The sequence below is a fragment of the Heterodontus francisci genome, chromosome 2 (assembly GCF_036365525.1).
Source record: "Heterodontus francisci isolate sHetFra1 chromosome 2, sHetFra1.hap1, whole genome shotgun sequence".
NCBI lineage: Eukaryota > Metazoa > Chordata > Chondrichthyes > Heterodontiformes > Heterodontidae > Heterodontus > Heterodontus francisci.
In genome coordinates, this window is record NC_090372.1 from 203,633,845 (window position 1) to 203,656,189 (window position 22,345).

At 44.9% G+C, this 22,345-nt stretch overlaps 1 protein-coding gene and 1 long non-coding RNA gene across 5 annotated transcripts in view; one reads left to right on the plus strand and one right to left on the minus strand.

Moving 5' to 3' along the window:
- LOC137350342 (5'-AMP-activated protein kinase subunit gamma-2) overlaps nt 1-22,345 on the plus strand; it is a 510,855-nt gene that overhangs the window by 204,941 nt on the left and 283,569 nt on the right. For all 4 annotated transcript variants that reach the window (XM_068015054.1, XM_068015056.1, XM_068015052.1 and 1 more), the window contains exon 3: nt 16,553-16,829. In XM_068015054.1, the coding sequence (XP_067871155.1) occupies nt 16,553-16,829 (277 nt within the window). The remainder of the gene's footprint in view (nt 1-16,552; nt 16,830-22,345) is intronic.
- LOC137350439 (uncharacterized) overlaps nt 16,251-22,345 on the minus strand; it is a 54,641-nt gene continuing 48,546 nt past the window's right edge. Inside the window, exon 2 of the long non-coding RNA XR_010969422.1 lies at nt 16,251-16,820. This is a non-coding gene — a long non-coding RNA (uncharacterized lncRNA). The remainder of the gene's footprint in view (nt 16,821-22,345) is intronic.

Below are 22,345 nucleotides of genomic sequence, written 5' to 3' on the forward strand. Positions count from 1 at the left end.
CTGGGTTTGTTCTGCTTAGAGCAGAGAAATTTAAGGGGATATTTAATAGAGTTGTTTAAAATTATGAGGAGTTCTGATTGAGAAGACAGTGGGAAAACCTTTTCCAGTGGCAGGAGGGTTGGTATCGAGAGGACACAGATTTAAGTTAATTGGTAAAAATCCAAAAGGGAAATGAAATTTTGTTGCATGCCATGAGTTGCTACGATCTGCAATACACTATCTGAAAGTGTGATTAAAAACAGATTACATTGTAACTTTTTCGGTATATACCTGAAAAAGTTAAAATTGCAGGGGAGTGGGACTGACTCGACAGCTCATTTAGTAAGGTGGCACAGGCACATGGGCCGAATGGCCTCCTATGCTTTATGATTCTAAGAATGGCACCAAAAACTTTGTGAAACGTTGTCCTGTCCAGCCTCCATCTTCCACCCTCTATAAATTCCAACTCATCCGAAACTCTGTTGTCCATTTCCTAACTTTACCCATCACCACCGTACTTGTATAAGCTCTTGGTTTGGTAACACCTCTGCTTTGAAACCCTTGTTTTTAAATCCCTCTATGGCCTTGCCCCTCCCTATCTCAGTAACCTCCTCCAGCTGTACAACCTTTCGAGATCTCTCTGCTCCTCCAATTCTTGAGCATCCCCGATTTTAATCACAATGCCACTGACGGCCATGCTTTCAGCTGCCCGAGTCCTAAGCTCTGGAATTCCCTCCCGAAACCTCTCCGCCCCTCTTCTTCACTTTCCTACTTTTAAGATGTTCCTTTTAAAACCTACCTCTTTCACCTGTCCTAATATCTCCTTATGATGTGCAGTGTGAAATTTTGTTTGCCAGTGCTCCTGTGAAGTGCCTTGGGATGTTGTAGTAAGTTAAAGGTGCTACATAAATGCAAGTTGTTGAAAGAAGTGAGCTTGAAGAAGAGCCGTAATGGAGAAGAGGGAGGTGCAGAGGCACACTCATACACTGAATACCAGGAGCCGCTATTATATTTATAAATTCATGCTTGGCACATGAAGGTAGATTGCTGTTGTCTGGTTTCACTGCTGCCTGTCAGTGGATCGGCTTATTTTCTGCAATCTGCTTGCACAAGCCCTTATTTTTCTCCGTTCTAATGTCACAGTTGCAATGTCAGAATTAGGGCTGGTATGAAGTCTATCCCAGAATTGAGACTGAATCAGAACTAGAACATAGACCACTGACAGTTAGTGTAGAATTGACTGATAGGCAGATATCAAGCTTACTCTGACCACAGTGTAATTGGTGTATTCATGAATATGTCGAATAATTGCTCTGAGGATTCTGTCTTGGAGCATTATTCAATAAATTTGGTCTAGAATTGGCTCAGACCCGGTAGCTTGAACAGATAATTTATTGAGATTGATGAAAATAGGTGCTTGGACCTCATTAACATTCTCTGCACACGAGCTCTTGCCGCTGGTCACACCTCCACAGGCAGCTCGCCCAATTGAAGCCATCAGTCTTGGGCTACCGGTCTCCTGGGTCATAATACCAGGTTTTCCCTCCCACCCTCTATCCTGAGGAACACCAAGCCTCTCTGCACAACAGTGTGACTGAGAATGCCTGCCCCCAACACAAAGTTGATCTGGATGAATAACCAGTCCGTTTCATCTTGTTCCTCTGCAGTCTTAGTGATGAAGGAAGAATTTGTACTTTTTATTTTTAATAAACAAACGGTGTCAGCTGTGACTTAGTTGGTACTCTTGCCTCTGAATCAGAAGGTTGTACGTCCAAGTCCCACTCCGGGACTTGAACATAAAAATCAAGGCTGATTTTCCAGTACAGGACTGAGGGAATGGTGCAGTGTTGGAAGTAATGTCCTTCAGATGAGACGTTAAACTTAAGGTCCCATCTGCGCCCTCAGGTGAATGTTAAGATCCTATGGCACTATTTCAAAGAAGAGCAGGGGAGTTATCCCTGGTGTGCTGGCCAATAATTAGCCCTCATTCAGCATTTCAAAAACAGATTATCTGGTCATTACCACATTGTTGTTTGTGGGAGCTTGCTGTGTTCAAATTGCCTGCCGTGTTTCCTACATTACAACAATGACTACACTTCAAAAGTACTTCATTGGCTGCAAAGCACATTGAGATGCCTAGTGGTGGTGAAAGGCGCTATATAAATGCAAGTCTTTCCTTAAAAGTGGTTTCTCTGCTATAACTCCATATATACAGCTGCTTATATTAAAGGGATAATCCTTGCTTTGGGAAATGCGAGATGTCAGTTTAAGAGAAATAGAATTAACAGTTTCACCTTCCTGAATAATCTGCGCTCATCATAGGTTTTGACCACACACAAGGAGAGATGGCGGCGTAAGTGGTAATGTCACTACTAGTAATCCAGAGGCCTAGGCTAATGCTCTGGTGGAATTTAAATTCAATTAATGAATAAAAATATGGAATTGAAAGTTAATCTCAGTTTCATGGCACCGTTACAATCATCGGTTGTCGTAACAGCCCATCTGGTTCACTAATGTCCTTTTAAGGAAGGAAATCTGCTGTCCTTACCTGGTCTGGCCCACATGTGACTCCAGACCCACAGCAAAGTCCTCTCTTGGCATTTCTTTGCAGATGAGAAGGTTGTACTCGTCGGTCGCAGGCCCGCTGGTGGCTGCCAGTCAGGCCTATCCCTGACCGGCAGATTCTGTCACAGCGGGTACATTGCTGCTGGGTGCAATTGGATCTATCCTTCATTTCTCTTTCATGCTGGTTCGCTCAGTCTCAAAGGTGTCTGTAGCCCTCCTGATGTAACATCTCCAAGCATCACGATCTATGGCCTGCGCTTCCCACTGGCGATGCTCAATGTGGCACATAGAGAGGGACTTCTTCAGGGAGTCCTTGAAACGTTTGCGTGGGGCGCCTCTGTTTCTTTTACCAGTGGTCAGCTCCCCATACAAAACCATCTTGGGCGGGCAATTGTCATCCATCTGGGCAATGTGACCTGCCCAACGCAGTTGGCTTTGCAGGAAGGTGGCCTCGATGCTGGTGATGTTGGCTGTTTCCAGGACTTCAATGTTTGTGGTGCGGTCCTCCCATTGGATCTTGAGGATCAGCAATGTGATGGGCCATTTCAGAGGGCATTTAAGAGGTCAAACAAGCCACTCAATTTCTCAAGGGCAATTAGGGAATGGCAATGACTGTTGGCCTAGCCAGTGACGGCCACATCCCATGAACGAATAAAAAGAAATCGCAAGTCAGTGCTGAAGTCCGATCGCTGGACTCGTGAGAACGTACACAGCTGTCTTGATTTTTTTTTTTAAAGTGTTTAACGTCTTCATAAAATTACTGGACAAAGGAATATTTGTTGTATAAACTTGCCTTGCATTCCCTCCAGTTTGAGATGGGGGGAGGGGCGGTGATCTGATTGAGATCTTTAAAGTGCTAAAAGGACTTGATAGGGCAGATACAGAGAAACTATTTCCTCTAGTGGTGGAATCATGGATGAGGAGGCATAATCTTAAAATTAGAGCTACGTGGGAAATCAGCACTTTTTCATTCAAATGGTGAGCAAAAATCTGGAGCTCTTTGCCCCACCGCCCAACGTCTCTGAATGCTGACACAGTTTGAGCTTTCAAGACTAAGATCAATAATTTGTCGTGGGTGAGGGTACCAAGGGATATGGAGCTAAGATGGAAACACAAATCAGCCGTGATCTAATTGAATGGTAAAGCAGGCCAGAGGGGCTGAATGGCCTACAATAACAACTTATATAAAGTAATAAAATGTCCCAAGGTGCTTCACAGGAGCATTTTAAAACAAAATATGATATCGAGCCACATAAGGATGTATTGGGCCAGGTGACAAAAGCTTGGTCAAAGAGGTAGGTTTTAAGGAGTGTCTTAAAGAGGGAAAGTGATGTGAAGAGGCGGAGAGGTGTAGGGAGGGTATTCTAGAGCTTAGGGCCTAGACGTGGCCACCCAATGGTGGATCAATTAAAATCGGGGATGCTTGAGAGGCCAGAATTGGAGGAGTGCAGAGATCTTGGAGGGTTGTGGGGCTGGAGGAGATTACAGAGATAGGGAGGGGGCAAGACCAAGGAGGAACCTGACAACAAGAATGAGAATTTGAAAACCAACATGTTGCTTGGCTGGGAGCCAATGTAGATCAGCACAAGGGTGATTGGTGAACGGGACTTGGTGCGAGTTTAAACATGGGCAGTAGAGTTTTGGATACCTCAAGTTGACGGAGGGTAGAATGTGGGAAACCAACCAGGCGTGCGTGTTCCTATAAATGCATCAATTGTGACTAATATTACCCCAGTACAACTTCAACCTGAAAATATTTTTCAGTACCTTCTTTAAGGCATTGCCTATTAGGCTTCTAGATTATATACTAAAGAAAATCCAAAAGGAGGGATTTCTACCATAGATATGAAAAGCAAAGTTAATGAAATTAAAAAGTAGAATGCCCCATCTAGTGGACTAGATTGGATTAGAGTTCAGGAATATAGAGCTAGAAATTTGGTTCTAAATGGCATTGTCTTCAGCGCTATTGCTACTTCCAAAATAGCGTCTGGGCCTCACGTGCACTATTCTGGTGTGGGTTGCGCCAGATGCCATTTTGGTAAAGGCCAAACAAGAGGTGCCCTTACCCACATAAGAAGCAGGCATTAGGCCATTAACATATGCAGATAAGGGGTCTAACACTTGCTTCTGCTCTCCTATAATGTTGGCTTGCACTGAGGCAGCCAGCACTGGGGCTGTTTGCCTCCCTCCAGGAAAAGCAATGCAAAACAGCACAGCATTCAAAAAAATGTTAAGTACTCTGCATAATCAAAGTCGCTCCTGGTCCTAAAATTTCTAATTTGGATCTCTAGGCAACCCCCAGTCTCATCCCGGCCAACATACTAGCCCCCCCCATCCCCCATCGGACAGTATTCCCCATCACCTCAAGAATATACCAGACCCCCGTGATCCTCTTTCCCAATCCCGACAGGTGTCTGATTGCACTGTTACAGCCCAGCCATTCCTCCTCCAGAGCCCCCGTCATCTTACCCAGTTACTTACCTGAAAATTGGTGCACAATTCTGTGCCGGCAGCTACAACTGTGCCAACTATATGATGATAGGTTCCTCGGACCTCCCCATTTGAGCCCAGGCTGTTAGGACTCTATGGGTAATGTGCTCCAAAATGGGGGCGACCGAATTTCTAGGCTATTGGAGCAGGAGTAGACCATTCAGCCCCTCGAGCCTACACAACCATTCAATGACACAATACTCGATGTGCATCGAAACACCACCCATGCGCCTTGATTTTATTTCTCCTGGTGCCCTTGGCTACCAAAAATCAATCCATCTCAGATGTATCAGCACATAGAGACTTCTCCATTTCGGGAATCATCACTGGACTCTCAGTAGCTTCTCCCATTCCCTCTGCCTCACCCATTGAATCATCTTATTTCAGCTGCTTTGGATAAAAATGCTCAGAACTAAACATTTTTGATTTTGGTTTGTTTTGTTTCTATGTCAGTTGGATTTTACACTGGACGTTAACGCAGAGGTTTAGATATTTCCTAATCACGTACATGGGTTGTGTGGAGGAGGGTAGCTCATCCAGCACACTGGGTGAAACTCTGAACTGTTGTGAGTTATACTAACCACAAGCTGCCGCATTTACCACAGCAGAGGCCAGGCAGTAACATGAGGCAGTGAACTTTTGGTTTCGTCAGTCGCCTCAATTTCATAACACTCCCAACTCACTAACACATCATAGATTCTTACAGCGCAAAAGGAGGCCATTCAGCCCATCCTGCCTGCAAAACCAGTTAGTCCCATTCACCCTCCTCTTTCCCCATAGCCCTACAATATACTTCTTTTCATTTTCCAATACGTATCCAAGTCCCCTCTTGAAAGTTGCTATTGAATCTGCTTCCAGTACCATATCAGGCAGCGCATTCCAGATCACAACAACTTGTTACATTAAAATATTCTCCTCTCCCCCTCATGTTTCTTTCGCCAGTTACCTTAAACCTGTGCCCTCTGGATACCGCCGGTGCCACCCACCAGTGGAAACAGTTTCTCCTTATTTACTCTATTGAAAGCGCCTTATAATTTTGAACATCTCTATTAAATTACATGGATGCTTCGAACTAAATCCTGTAAGGCGTTTGCAATGCAATAACCTACCAGTGTACAGAGCTATTATTGTAAATTTATCTCTGTGCTGCAAGACATTTCCTACACATCGCAGATTTTTTAAATTGGAAGGATAGGAGTTTCATTTCACCAAAACTGCAAAATAAGATCTTTTTAAATTGGACTATCTTTGAATTGCTAGCACCGTTTCTCTTTGTTTCAAACCAGGGTCCAGTTGGAAGAACAATTTCAGAGAAAGGTCTTACTTTAAGATGATAAACTAGACTGATTTTCAATTGTGATGGAAGGTGTCATCAACACTGCTATCAAGCAGCACTTAACACAGCAATAACTCGTTCATCAATGCTCAGTTTGGATTCCAACCAGGGTCACTCAGCTCCTGACCTCATTACAGCCTTGATCCAAACATGGACAAAAGAGCTGAACTCAAGAGGTGAGGTGAGAGTGACTGCCCTTGACATCAAGGCAGCATTTGACCAAGTGTGGCATCAAGGAGCCCTAGCAAAATGGAAGTCAATGGGAATCTGGTGAAACTATCTGCTGGTTGGAGTCATACCTAGCGCAAAGGAAAATGGTTGTGGTTGTGGAGGCCAATCGTCTCTGCCCCAGGACATCACTGCAGGAGTTCATCAGGGTAGTGTCCTAGACCCAACCATTTTCTGCAGCTGCAACATAAGGTCAGAAGTAGGGATGTTTACTGATGATTGCACAGTGTTCAGTACTACCATTCGCGACTCCTCGGATACTGAAGCAGTCCGTGGCTGCATGCAGCAAGACCTGGACAACATTCAGACTTGGGCTGATAAATGGCAAGTGATATTTGTGCCACACAACTGTCAGGCAATGACCATCTCCAACAAGAGAGAATCTAACTATCTCCTCTTGACATTCAATGGGATTATCATCATTGAATTCCCCCCACCATTAACATCCTGAGGGTTACCATTGATCAGAAACTTAACTGGACAAGCTATATAAATACTGTGGCTACGAGAGCAGATAAGAGGCTGGGAATTCTGCACCAAGCAACTCCCCTGACTCCCGGAAGCCTGTTCACCATCTACAAGGCACAAGTCAGGAATGTGATGGAATACCCTCCACTTGCCTGAATGAGTGCAGCTTCAACAACGCTCAGGAAGCTCAACACCATCCAGTACAAAGTAGCCTTCTTGATTGGCACCCCATCCGCTACCTTCACCATTCACTAACTCCCTTCACCACCCATGCACAGTGGCAGCAATGTGTACCATATACAAGATGCACTGCAGCAACTCACTAAGGCTCCTACGACAGCACCATAGAACATAGAACATTACAGCGCAGTACAGGCCCTTCGGCCCTCGATGTTGCGCCGACCTGTGAAACCATCTGACCTACACTATTCCATTTTCATCCATATGTCTATCCAATGACCACTTAAATGCCCTTAAAGTTGGCGAGTCTACTACTGTTGCAGGCAGGGCGTTCCACGCCCCTAACCTTCCAAACCTGCGACCTCTATCGCCTAGAAGGACAAGGGCAGCAGTTGCAAGGGACTACCACCACCTGCAAGATTCGCTCTACGTCATATACCACCCTGACTTGGAACTATATTGCCATTCTTTCACTGTTGCTGGGTCAAAATCTTGGAATTCTCTTCCTAACAGCACTATGGAAGTTCGTACCCCACATGGACTGCAGCAGTTCAAGAAGGCAGCTCACCACCACCTTCTCGAGGGCAATTAGGGATAGGCAATAAATGCTGGCCTAGCCAGCAATGCTCACATCTCACGAAAGAATTTTTAAAAAACATGCAGCATGGAGACAGGCTGTTTGGCCCAACTAGCCTGTGCTAGTGTTTATACTCCACACAAGTCTCTCCCATTCTATCTACCTCATCTCAGCCTTTCTACATGTCAGCCTATTCCCTTTTCTCACATACTCGTCAGCTTCCTTTTCAAAGCATCTATTTCCCTCGACCACTTCCTATGGTAGCGAGTTCAACGTTCAAACCACTCTCGAGTAAAAGAAAGTTCTTTTAATTTCCCCATTGGATTTATCAGTGACTGTCTTGTATTCATGACTTCTAGTTTTGGATTCACCCACAAATGGAAACATTCTCTCCCTACCTTCCCTGTCCAACCCATTAAAAATTTTAAAGACCTCTATCAGGTCACCTCTAAGTCTTCTCTTTTCTAAAGTGAAAAGTTGCAACCTGTTCAATCTTTTCCATTAGCTGGAATCTTTCAGTTCTAGTATCGCCCTTGTAATTTTTTTTACACTTTCTTTAGTGCTTCCATGTCATTTTATTGTATGGAGACCAGAACGCTATGAGCTGTCAAAATGTATTGTTGAGCCTTACTGTTTAAAATAGCTGCTGATGTGTTCACAAGTGGCTATCAGTCACTTTAATTGTTGCACAGTTCCTTTTGAACATGCTTTTATGAGTAAGTGCACAAGTATGAATTCTAGCTGGATGTCATCAACGTTCCTCTGAGCTTTTTCTGCCTGTGACAGCTTGGAGAACTGGTTTCATTTCAGAAGTGACTGTTTGACTACATTGATCAGAATCTGCAGCTTCCCAGCTTTGTGACAACTTTCAAATGGTTTCTGCAAATGCATTTGAAGGGGTAATTCCTTTGGACTTGGTTTTTCTATATTGGAAGTTATCCATATTGTTGCCTGGTGCACTTGTCTATGAGCTGTTGTCGTATTGGTATCTTTCTGTCATGGTACATGTGTGATTAAAAGCCACCGAAAATAACCCAAATTATTTTCATACAATAGCAGTGTGGTTAGATAGCCAAGAGTTGGGCCAGGCCATTCAATTAAAATGCAAGCATTATGTGGGTTTACTTTGCTTGGTCAATAGCTCTTTATATTTGAGAGACAAGTAGGCCTGCATATTAACTGGAGAAGGTTACGTAGGCAATTGGAGGCAGCAGGGTCAGAGTTTTAGATGGGTTTGCATTTCCCTGTGTACTGAATTTTAACTCTACAGAATGCCTATTTTGTACTTTACCTGGAAATCAGCCTGACTGACAGACTTCACTTTTAGTTGGGCGAGGAGCATGTAGATCCAATCCCAGACCCTGGGTCTGGATGGGGGGGATGGTCGGTGGGGGCTGGGTGGGGGCTCCAATCCATGACCAGGGTTGGGGGTCCAAGCCTTGGAGTCTCATACAGAAGTTTGGGGTGGGGGGTGCAAAGCACTCCAACACTCCCCGAAACTGTCCTCACCTCCCATTAGCTACCAGATTTCCCAAGACCTTGTTTAATCAGAGTCTGCCAGCCTCATTAAAATATTTAAATTGCCAACTAGCCTCTTGAACATGGTTTTTGCTGGCTGTCCCTTGCCCTGCCTCCATCAAACCCAGAAGTGGGTGGGATGGGGTTGGGTTTAAAATTTTTTTAATTTTAACTTCTGATCCAACCCCAACCCACCCATTTTTTGAGTGTCAAAATTAAAATCAGACAGTTCATCTAAAGCCATCGGAGAGATAAGTAGACCAAAGATGGTGATCAATAGAAGCATTTATATACAGCACCTTTTAACATAGGAAAACATCTCAAGGTGTTTCACAGGAGCATTGTTGGCAAAAATTGACACCGAGCCACATGGAGATATCGGGATGGGTGATTAAAAGCTTGGTCAAATAGGTAGGTTTTAAGGAGTGTCTTAAAGGAAGAGAGAGAGAGGTGGAAAGGTTTAGGGAGGAGTTTCTCAAGGTTAAGGCCTAGATAGCAGAAGGCATGGCTGCCAATGGTGCGTGAGGAATTGGGGGAAATGCAAGGAATGCAGAGTTCCTGGAGGTTGTACGCTGCAGGAGTTAGAGATGGGGAACACCAGTAGCGAGGAGGCCATAGAGGGATTTGAACATGTAAATTTTTTTAAATCGAGGCGTTGGAGGATCAGGAGGCAGTGTAGGTCTGTGAATACAGAGGTGATTGATAAATGGGAGTTGTGAATTAGGATACGAGTAGCAGAGTTCTGGATGAGCTGACGTTTACGGAGGATGGTCAGGCAGAAGAGCATTTGAAATAGTCAAGTTTGAAGGTAATAAGATCATGGATGTGGGTTTCAGCAGCAGATGGGCTGTGACAGGCAGTGTTTGTGATATAAAGGATAAGGGGTTGGAAGCTGAGCTCAAGGTCAAATAGGACGCCAAAGTTGCAAATATCTAGGTCAGAGTGTGACGCTGTGCAGGGAACGGAGTTTGACGTGGGGGCAGAAGACAATGGATTGGACCTTCCCAATGTTGGATTGAAAGAAATTCTAGCTCCTCCAGGACTGGTGGTTGAACAAGCAGTCTGCCAACATAGAAGCAATGGAGGGGTCGAGAGAGGTAGTGGTAAGATAGAGCTAAATGTTGCCAGTGTATATGTGGAGCCTGATATGTCTTCAGATGAGTTTGTTGAGGGGAATCATATAGATGAGAAATTGGAGGCTGCCAAGGATAGATCCTTAAGGGACTCCAGATGTATTGGTGCAGTACTGAGAAGAGCACCATTGCAGGAGAGTCTGTGGCTATGAATGGATGGGTAAGATTGGAACCAGGAGGGCAGCCCGACTCAGCTGGACAATGGAGGAGATGCTTAGGAGGGAATGGTGTGGTCAACAATGGCAAAGGTTGCAACACCGGTTGAAGAGGGATAGTGCACCTCAGTCACAGTCAGAGAGGATGTCATTTGATTACGACTGTGACCGGGACGGAAACCTGATTGGAGAGGTTCAGACATGGAGTCAGAGGAAAGATGGGGCACAGATTTAGGAGTAAACAACATGTTCAAGGATTTTGTAGAGGAAATAGAGATTGGGGTTGAGTGGTAATTTGCAAGGACAAAGATCAAGAGTGCCGTTTTGAGGAGGTGGGAGATGGTGGCGCAATGGTAATGTTACTGAACTAGTATTCCAGAGGCCCAGGCTAATGCCCTTGGGACACAAGTTCAAATCCCACCACGCCAGCTGGGAATTTAAATTCAATTAATTAATACAAATCTGGAATTGAAAGTTAGTCTCTGTAATAGTTTCATGGCACCATCATCAATTGCCATGAAAACCCACCTGGTTCACGAATGTCCTGGTCTGGCCGACATGTGATTCCAGGCCCACAGCAATGTGGGTGACTCTTAACTGCCCTCTGAAATGGCCTAGCAAACCAAGGGAAATTAGGGATGGGCAGCAAATGCTGACCTTGCCAGCAACACCCACATCCCAAGAAAGAATTAAAAAAAATTGAAATGGAGGAGGATAGTGGCTGAAGAGTGCGAACTGTTTACAGTTATCAGCTAGCACAAGGACCAGGAAGGGAAGTTGGGAGTTCAGTTTATTGAGAATCGGGCCGGGAGAGCAGGAGGTGGGTCTCAAAGAAGCATAGAAAGTTTAAGGCACAGAAAGAGGCCACTTGGCCCATTGTGTCTGTGCTGGCTGAAAAATTATCTCTTTTTCCCCCCCCCCCCACCCCCCCCACAAGTCTAATCCCAGCTTCCAGCATTTGGTCCATAGCTCTGCAGGTTACGGAACTTGAGGTGCATAACCAGACTCCTTTTGAATGAGTTGAGGGTTTCAGCCTAAACTACCCCTTTCAGGCAGTGAGTTCCAGACCCCCACCACCCTCTGGGTGAAAAGAACCTTTCCTCATCTCCCCTCTAATCTTTCTACCAATCACTTTAAATTTATGCCCCGAGTCGCTGACCTCTCTGCTAAGGTGAATAGGCCCTTCACCTCCACTCCATTCAGGCCCCTCAAAATTTTGTACATTTCAATCAGATCACCCCTCCGCCTTCTCTGTTCTAGGGAGAACAACCCCAGCCTATCCAATCTTTCCTCATAGCTACATTTTTCTAGTCCTGGCAACATCCTCATAAATTTCATCTGTATCCTCTCTAGTGCAATTACATCCTTTCTGTAATGAGGTGACCAGAATTGCACACAGTACTCAAGTTGTGGCCTAACTAATAATTTATACTGTTCCAGCAAAACCTCCCTGCTGCTATATTCCATACCTCAGCTAATAAAGGAAAGGATTCCATATGCCTTCTTCACTTTATCGACTTGTCCTGCTACTTTCAGGGATCTGTGGACATTCACTCCAAGGTCCCTCACTTCCTCTACACTTCTCAGTATTCTCCCATTAATCATGTATTCCTTTGCCTTATTTGACCTCCCAAAATGCATCACCTCAGACTTCTCCAGGTTGAATTCCATTTGCCACTTTTCTGCCCATCTGACCAGACCATCAATATCTTCCTGCAGCCGACAGCTATCCTCCTCACTATCTACCACACGGCCAATCTTTGTGTCGTCTGCAAACTTCTTGATCATGCCCCCTACATTTAGGTCCAAATCGTTAATATTTACCACAAAAAGCAGGGGACCCAGTACTGAGCCCTGCGGAATGCCACTAGAAACAGCCCTCCAGTTGCAAAAACGTCATGGACAAGATGAGCTCGGAGAGGGCATGAGGGGAGGTAGGAAAGAATCGAGATAAAGATGTGTGTTCAGGTTGCGGGTGGGGGGAAGCATGGAAAAACTCAACTTAGTGGGGAAGGGAGGGATGCAGCAGGTAAGAAACTTTCATGTGACGGTTAATATTCGGAGATGTTGACTTTGGCTCAGTTCTTATTCAGTTTAAAGCAGCAGAAACAACTATATTTTTCTGTCAAATTTCAGGATGGTTAGTGACTACTTTGTTATCTTTTGTTTTTCACAGTAGGTATTTACTGTTTAAACCACCATATAGATTTGTTATAGCATAGGCTGTTAGCTAGTGAAGTATGTTTATTCTACCCCTTTCTGAGTCAAAGGTGATAGGATAAACACTGATACGGTTACAGGCAAGTAAAAGTCCCGGACTCCCTGTTAAATACACAGCAATTGGGCAGGTAAAAGCAGAGTCCAGGTTGATAGGGAGAGAAGGTTTGCCTGAGGGAGTGACCCAAGATACAACATAACAAAAGCAGTTTGTTAATCAAAGGCAGGTGACGGGCCCCTGGTTAAGTGGACTAGGAAATGAGACCAGATTCATCTTACTCAGATGATGAGTTCAAATCCCATCACCACAGTTTTGAAATTTTGAATTCAGTTCCTGTTTTAATCTAGAAATAAAAAGTCTGGCTTAGACTCCAGTCCCACGCCATCGTGGTTGACTCTTAATTGCCCTCTGAAGTGCATAAATCTTTTGGATAGGTCAGCTGCTGTAGTCTAAAAGAAAGAACTTGTATTTATGTAGCATCTTTCGTGACTTCAGGATGTTGCAAAGCAACTTGCAGCCAATTTTGAGGTGTTGTAGTGCAGGAAATGTGGCAGCTAATATCTGCAGAGCGATGAGATAATAACCAGATAATGTTTTTTTGTGAGGCTCATTGAGGGATAAATATTGGCCATGACACTGGGAGAACTTCCCTGCTATTCTTCGAATAGTTTGATGGGATCTTTCACGGACAGACGGGCCTCGGTTTAATGTCTTATCTGAAAGACGCCACCTCAGGCAGTGCAGCATTAAAGTATCAGCCTGGATTATGTGTTCACGTTTCTGAACCCACAACTTTCTGACCCAGTCAAGAGCGCAGCCCACTTAGCCAGACAACAATAGCGGTTCAATTCTTTTTGTGTGAAATGGCGATAAAGTTGAATCTTCACTCTCTCTATATTTTGACAAAATATTTTTCTTCCAGCTCTGTTTCCCGCTGAGACTTTCTATTTGCGATCACTGTACATTTTGCCTCCAGCTGTGTCTTTCAAGTTGGTCTGTGTATGTATCATCTGAAATTATTTTGCACTGAGATACAAACCTGTCTTAATTTGTTTCCCCCCTCTTTTGATGATGGTGTCTCAATATTTCACCCACTAAAATTTCTTAAGACGATCACAACCTGAGATTTCACCACAGACAAAATTGCAAAGTGTTAGAAAGTATTCCCAGCACAGAAATGGGCCATTCGGCCCAGCAGGTCCATACTGGTGTTTATGCTGCACAGGAGCCTCCTCCTGCCCTACTTCATCTCACCCCATCAGCATATCCTTCTGTTCCTTTCTCCCTCATCTGCTTATCTAAATGCATCTATGCTATTTACCTCAACCACTCCCTGTGGTAGCGAGTTCCACATTCTCACCACTGTCTGTGTAACGAATTTCTGACTGGAGGTTTTTTGACTATTTGTTAGTAACTGTGGGAAACGTGGACTCCTTTTGTTTATATGAAAACACGTTACTGCCTAAATGAAGTAAATCTCATTTGAGGAGTGAAGTTTTTCATGTTCACAAAATCTTTAAATGACTTCAAATACTTGAAAGGAAAAAAACATTTGCAGGGCATTGGGAAAAGGACAGGTTAGTGAAACCAATTGGATATCTCTTTAAAAGAGTGGGCAAAGACAAGATGGGCCAAATGGCCTACGTCTGTGCTATTTGGGAGCATAGGATCATAGGAAATAGGAGCAGAAGTAGGCCATTCAGCCCCTCGAGCCTGCTCTGCCATTCAACTAGATCATGGTAGGCCTTTTATCTCAATAGCATTTTCCCTCACTATCCCCATATCCCTTGATATCTTTAATATCTAATGGGCGAAGAAAAGAAATTCGCCACTGCAAAAACTGAAAATGTGACCAGCTGGATTTCTTTGCAGCACATTCTCCTGCTACGGTACCCCTGGGGAGAAGGGAAGCAGAGTTGGGGCTGCCAGTGACACTCTAGTGGACCCCTGTTGGAAAGTGAGGGTACATGGCTATCAAATGTGATGATGATGGGTAAAGGAAGCAAAATACTATGACGTTGAGTATCCACTTCCCTCAGTGGCCGGAATTTTACGGTAGGCAGACGGGAGCCGGCCACCGACTGAAAAGTCATTGACGAACCCGCTTCCGTCTCGCCTGGGGCTCCGATCCTTATTTTGCGGGCCCACAGGCTTCAATTGGTGTGAGGCGGAGCTTCCACCCACTAAAGGTGCGCCACCGGGAACGGTGGCCACTGCTGGGACTGCAGCCCAGCATGAAGAGAAGATGCCTAGTAACTGGGAAGGCAGGTAGGTTTTGGTTGCCTCGCCGGGGGTAATCGGTCGGGCCCCAGTGAGGCGAGGGTGGTCGATTGGGCGGTAGGGCGGCGTGTTGAGGGTGGTTGGGGTAGTGGGGCCGGCCCTCCATCGGGCACAAGGTGCCTGAAAATGAGGGCACTCCCCGGGACATTTGAGAGCCGCCTAGTTTTGTTAGGCGGCTTCTCCCGGCTCCACTTGGCTCCAGGATGCCCACTTGCCATGCATAAAATCTGCATGGAGGTGGGCGAAGGCCCTTAAGTGGCCGTTAAGTTTAGTTTAGTTTTTAGTTTAGAGATACAGCACTGAAACAGGCCCTTCGGCCCACCGAGTCTGTGCCGACCATCAACCACCCATTTATACTAATCCTACATTAATCCCATATTCCTACCACATCCCCACCTGTCCCTATATTTCCCTACCACCTACCTATACTAGGGGCAATTTATAATGGCCAATTAACCTATCAACCTGCAAGTCTTTGGCATGTGGGAGGAAACCGGAGCACCCGGAGGAAACCCACGCAGACACAGGGAGAACTTGCAAACTCCACACAGGCAGTACCCAGAATTGAACCCGGGTCGCTGGAGCTGTGAGGCTGCGGTGCTAACCACTGCGCCACTGTGCCGCCCTATGTAAGGCTTAACCGCCTTGGTTGGCCTGGGGTGGGCGGGCCATTTTTCGCCGATGCCGCCCATTGCGTAAACTGGCACTGGAGGCAGGAGTGGGTCGGGAAGGTCTCCCGGAGCCTCCCCCTCCATTTTATGCCACCTCCCGCCACCATCCCACTCGTCTGTTTGCTGTAGAATTCCGGCCAGTATTTATTAACACTGAGTATCAGCTTCTGTCTGTTTACTGACTGTTATACACACAATCAGGTTCAATGAAGAGTGCAGGAGGGAATGCCAGGAGCAGCACCAGGCATACTTAAAACTGAACTTTCAGCCTGGTGAAGCTACAACACAAGACTACTTGTATGCCAAACAGCAGAAGCAGCATGCAATAGACAGGGCTAAGTGATCCCACATCCAGCGGATCAGATCTAAGCTCTGCAGTGCTGCCACATCCAGTTGTGAATGAGCATCAGAAAGCCCTTGACCTTTCATAGGAATATCAGTCTATTAAGCAATCACTAAAATTCTCCATTTTATTCTGCCACAACACAATTGTTGCAATCACCTTATCTATTTGGACTAATTTTTCTTTTTGTTGGGCAGTTCTTGATTTATGCAAAATCACTGAAGACTTGATCGGCTGTAATCTGTTTATGGGATGTGCAGAGGTTTTGTTTTTGCATCTTGATGCTTTTCATGAATTCATTGTTCTTCAAAAATATGTGGTTAAAGTATGAATGTTTCAGAATATTTCCTCTTCAATGGATTTAATGCTATGATTTCTGCTCCGAGACCTGATTTGTGCTCCTCCCTACAGGGAGAAGACAGCTCCCATTCCAGCAGCAGCCCCTCCAAAGGTTTCTTTTCCCGGAATTTCTATAACCGACCGTCCAGTCCAATCTCTGCTCCAGTGAGGGTGAAGCAAAGCCCTGGCTCTCCAAAAACGGTCTTTCCTTTTCCTCAAGACTCTTCGCCAAGGTCTCCCCGACGAATGAGCTTCAGTGGTATATTCCGCTCGACGTCAAAGGATTCTTCTGGCAGCTCCACCTCTACCTCGCCTGTCTCAATGAAGTTTTTCTCCAGATCTAGAAAAGGTAAGGGAATGGTTAGCACCAGAGGTGTTGGAAAATCTTTCTCTGTCACTCTCTCGCGCCCACCTGGCTCCCCCACGCGTGCATGCACACACACCTGGCTCCCCCCTCCACACACGCCCACGCACGCCTGCACACCTGGCCCGCACACACACACATGCGCGCACCTGCGCGTGCACACGTACACAGACATACTTTTCTCTTTCCTCCTTCCACCCACACGGACATTTGTATAATAGTGTATGGGGGGATCCCATCCTTCCCCTCTTCCCAAAACCCCACTTCATTACTAAATTTGATCATCACTCGACCTTAAATACAGCTGACTTTGGGAATTCAGACTTTATATGTTGTAATTTGAATGTGGTGTTTTGTCTTAATCCATACTTGACAGCAAATGTGGACAAAACACATACAATGCCACAGATATTAAAGGGAAAATAAGCAGGTTTTCTTTTATTTCAGAAAAGGAGCAAGTGGAATGTGCTTTTTAGATGGGAAGTGGACAATTAACATATTTTTAAGCTGAGTGGAATTGAGCCATTTTGCACAAAAATGTACTGGGTGTAGTCTGTATCTCTTGTTTCCTGTCTGAAAATTATAGCACAGTTTGCAGCAGAGCATTGTTGCAAAACCAAGTAACAGATACCGCGCATTTGTTTTTATAGCTTGATGTAGACTTAAGAATTGATGGACAGACCAAACAAACCACAAGGTGAGAGAGTGTGCTGAATTTTCTGACACACAATTGCTTTAGTGGTTTCGCAGAGCTGGGCAAAATCCTGACTTCCTGTTTGTGAAGACTTGCACTCTGTTACTAGGTTATAATATAAGCGTGTTAACCAGCTCACAGCTAGCTAGCGCCCGTTCTGATTCATATGCAAAGAGATAGTTGATAAAGGAGCTGAGGTAGTAGGTGGAATCGAGGTGGATAAAGGGAGTTAAGATATAGACCAGCTGTTCCGGTCTAATTGAATCGCAGTACAAGGGCGAGGGGTTGAATGGCCTGCCCTTACCTACGACATGACGCCACCTGCATGAGTTGGGTCCTGAGATGGTCCTATTAGAGTTCTTTGAGGATATAACAAGCAGAGTGGTTAAATAGGAACCGGTAGATGTAGTATATTTGGATTTTCAGAAGGCTTTTGATAAGGTGCCACATAAAAGGTTATTGCACAAAATAAGAGCTCAGGGTATTGGGAGTAATGTTTTGGCATGGATTGAGGATTGGCTAACACACAGAAGGCAGAGAGTCGGGATTAATGGGTCTTTTTCAGGTTGGAAAGGCGTAAATAGTGTGGTGCTACAAGGATCTAGTCTAGGGCCTCAACTATTTACTATCTGTATTAATGACTTGGAGGAAGGGACAGAGTGTAGTGTATCCAAATTTGTGGATGATACAAAAATAAGTGGGAAGGCATGTTGTGATGAGGACACAAAGACTCTGCAAAGGGATATAGATAGGTTAAGTGAGTGGGCAAAAACTTGGCAGATGGTGTTCAATGTGGGAAAGTGTGAGGTCATCCACTTTGGTCGGAAGAATAAAAAGGCAGATTATTATTTAGATGGAGAAAGACTACAAAATACTGCAGTACAGAGGGATCTGGGTGTTCTTGTATATGAAACACAAAAAGTTAGCATGCAGGTGCAGCAAGTAATTAGGAAGGCAAATTAAATTTTGGCCTTTATTGCTCGGGGGTTAGAGTTTGAAAATAGGGAAGTCTTGTTACAACCATACAGGGTATTGGTGAGGCCACACCTGGAGTGCTGTGTACAGTTTTGGTCCCCATATATAAGGAAGGATATACTAGCATTGGAGGCTGTTCAGAAAAGGTTCACTAGACTGATTCCTGGGATGAACGGGTCGTCTTATCAAGAACGACTAAGCAGGTTAGGCCTATACTCATTGGAGTTTAGAAGAATGAGAGGTGATCTTATTGAAACATACAAGATTCGAAGGGGGTTTGACAGGGTAGATGTTGAGAATATGTTTCCACTGGTGGGAGAATCTTGAACTAGGGGACATAGTTACAGAATAAGGGGTCACAGATTTAAAAGTGCAAACATTTAAAATGCGAAGGAATTTCTTCTCGAGTGGTGAATCTCTGCAATTCTGTACCTCGGAGAGTTGTAGTGGTTCGGTCACTAAATGTATTTAAGGGGGAGGTAGATAGATTTTTGAAATCTCGGAGTCGAGGGTTATGCGGAGCAGGACCGAAAGAGGAAATGAGGCCTGGGACAGATCAGCCATGATCTTATTGAATGGCAGGGCAGATTCGAGGGGCTGAATGGCCTACTCCTGATCCTATTTCTTATGTTCTTATTTACTGGTTTTGCCCCTTTTGTGGCTATGGCCTGGGCATGGCCATTTTCTGACGTGCAGTCGGCAGAATGGGATGGGGGAGGAGCATTCAGATGATCTTGTCCTCAGAGAGACAGAACCATCAATAATGTTCCTGCAACTGGGCAATCCTACTGTTGCTGAGTAACAATAGAAGCATTGGAGCCTAGGACCTTTATGGCAGACGTTTGAGCCATGAAATCTTCCTAGCAACATATACATTAATGATATTGGGGCGGTGCAGTGGTCAGCACCGCAGCCTCACAGCTCCAGCGCCTCGGGTTCAGTTCTGGGTATTGCCTGTGCAGAGTTTGCAAGTTCTCCCTGTGTCTGTGTGGATTTCCACCAGGTGCTCCGGTTTCCTCCCACAGCCAAAGACTTGCACGTTGATAGGTAAATTGGCCATTGTAAGTTGCCCCTAGCATAGGTAGGTGGTAGTAGAATTGAGGGAAGTTGGGGATGTGGTAGGGCATATGGGATTAATGTAGGATTAGTATAAATGGGTGGTTGATGGTCAGCACAGACCCGGTAGGCCAAAGGGCCTGTTTCAGTGCTGTATCTCTCTATGATTTAGATGAGGGAACTAAATGTAATATCTTCAAATGTGCAGATGACATAAAACTGGGTGGGAGAGTGAGTTGTGAGGAGGATGCAGAGAGACATCAGGGTAATTTGAACAAGTTGAGTGAGTGGGCAAATGCATGGCAGATGCAGTATAATGTGGATACACCAGTCGCTGAAGGTAAGCATGCAGGTGCAACAGGCGGTAAAAAGGGCAAGTGGTATGTTGGCCTTCATAGCGAGAGGATTCGAGTACAGAAGCAGGGATGTCTTTCTGCAATTATACAGGGCCTTGGTGAGGCCACATCTGGAATATTGTGTGCAGTTTTGGTCTCCATATCTGAGGAAGGATGTTCTTGCTATCGAGTGAGTGCAGCGAAGGTTTACCAGACTGAATCCTGGGATGGTGGGACTGACGTATGAGGAGAGATTGTTGGTTAGGATTATATTCGCTGGAGTTCAGAAGAGTGAGGGGGGATCTCATAGAAACCTATAAAATTCTAACACAATTTGACAGGTTAGATGTAGGAAGGATGTTCCTGATGGTGGGGGAGTCCAGAACCAGGGGTCATAGTCTAAGGATACGGGGTAAACCTTTCAGGACTGAGATGAGGAGAAATTTATTCACCCAGAGAGTGGTGAGCCTGTGGAATTCGTTACCACAGAAAGCAGTTGAGGCCAAAACATTGCATGTTTTCAAGAAGGAGTTAGATATAGCTCTTGGGTCTAAAGGGATCAAAGGGTATGGGGCGAAAGTGGAAACAGGCTACTGAGTTGGGTGATCAGCCATGATCATAATGAATATTGGAGCAGGCCCGAAGGGCCAAATGGCCTACTCCTGCTCCTATTTTCTATTTTTCTATGTAACAGACTTGGGGTCTCTACTGTTTCAACATTCCCTTGTAGTATGTTTGGAGTTGTTGCATACTTCATTGTGAACTGCGGTGTTGTGATTCCATCCTTCAACCCAGCAACAACACCGGTAGGAGAGACCTGCACAGTCTGTTGAAGTCACTTGATACAGCCTTCAATGACTGCAGCAATCTTTGATCAGACAGCATCCTGAGCTCCTACTCCATGAACTTGTCAGCTGAGGATAGACATGTGGAGGTCTTCCTCTGCCATCACCACCCGAACTTGCTCAGTGTATCACCCAGTGTCCATTCTTGTACCTCAGATTTGAAATCTCCTGTGATGAATGTACCTGGGTTGATGGTGGGTTGTGTAGACTGTAAACTGATTGCTTTCTCAAGTCTCTGGATCAACACCTAATATAAAGAGAAAGGAGCGTGTTTCAGAATGCTTTCCATGTGAAACCCTTCCGTTATAGCTTTCAGCAGTAAAGATGGCAGTACAATGTTTGTTTCATTATATGTTTTGGTGCCAGTGAGTGAGGATAAGAAGCACAGGAGAAGACTCGTGTATATTCTGAGTTGGGGCCTACAGTTCCCATTTCCCCCCCCGCCCACCCCGCACCCCCACTGCTCCTTTCAGGAGTGTTTTCTCTCCTGTGATGATGACTCCTTGAATGGGGAAGAGGATGTAGGTTTGGTCAGCCTCCTCTTGTATGGGTTCTGCCCCACCTGTTACGTGCCAACAGTGTAGAAGAGTAACAGATCCAAATTTATTAGTAGCACTTGCAGAGATGCTCTTGTGTCCCTGTGAAGCCCACTAGTCCATGTGATTACATGTACATGCACGTCACGGAAGGAGTTGTTTGGAGGAAATTTATTTAAGGAATGGGAAGGAAGGAATATTTAAAAGGAAAAGTTACTGCTGCCTAATAGGCATTTGTGGTAAGCCTTCAAAGAACTTTGAAAAAATGTGAGGGGGAGATAATTGCGCAGTAATTCTTAGTACGCAATGTTAATAGTAAGTTATAGGAACATTGGAACAGGCGTAGGCTATTTACCCTCTTGAGCCTGTTCTGCCGTTCAATGAGATTATGGTTGATTTGTAACCTAACTCCAAATACCTCCCTTTGTCACAGATCTTTTGGTTAACAAAAATCTATCATTCTCAGATTTAAAACGAACAATTGAACTAGCATCAACTGCCGTTTGTGAAAGACAGTTCCAAACTCGTACCACCCTTTGCATGTAGAAGTGTTTCCTAACTTTGCTCCTGAAAGGCCTGTCTATAATGGTTAGGCTATGTCCTTGAGTCCTAGACTCACTAACCAATGGAAATAGTTTTTCTCTATCTACCCCATCAGTTTCCAAGATATTAGGGGAACTTCGATCAAATCACCTCTTAATGCAATGCTTTCCCCATAATTTAGCCCTTAGAATCCAGGTATCATTCTGGTAAATCTAAACTGCACTCCTTCCAAGGCCATTATGTTTTTACTGAGATGTGGTGCCCAGAACTGAACACAGAATTTCAGGTGTAGTCTAACCAGGGCTTTGTATAGATGCAGCATGACATTGAACCCCTTGTGTTCTAGTTCTCATAGAAACATAGAAAGTTGGAGCAGGAGTAGGCCATTCGGCCCTTCGGGCCTGCTCCGCCATTCAAAAAAGATCATGGCTGCTGTCTAATTCAGTACCTTGTTCCTGCTTTCTCGCCATATCCCTTGATCCCTTTGGCATTAAGAAATATATCTATCTCCTTCTTG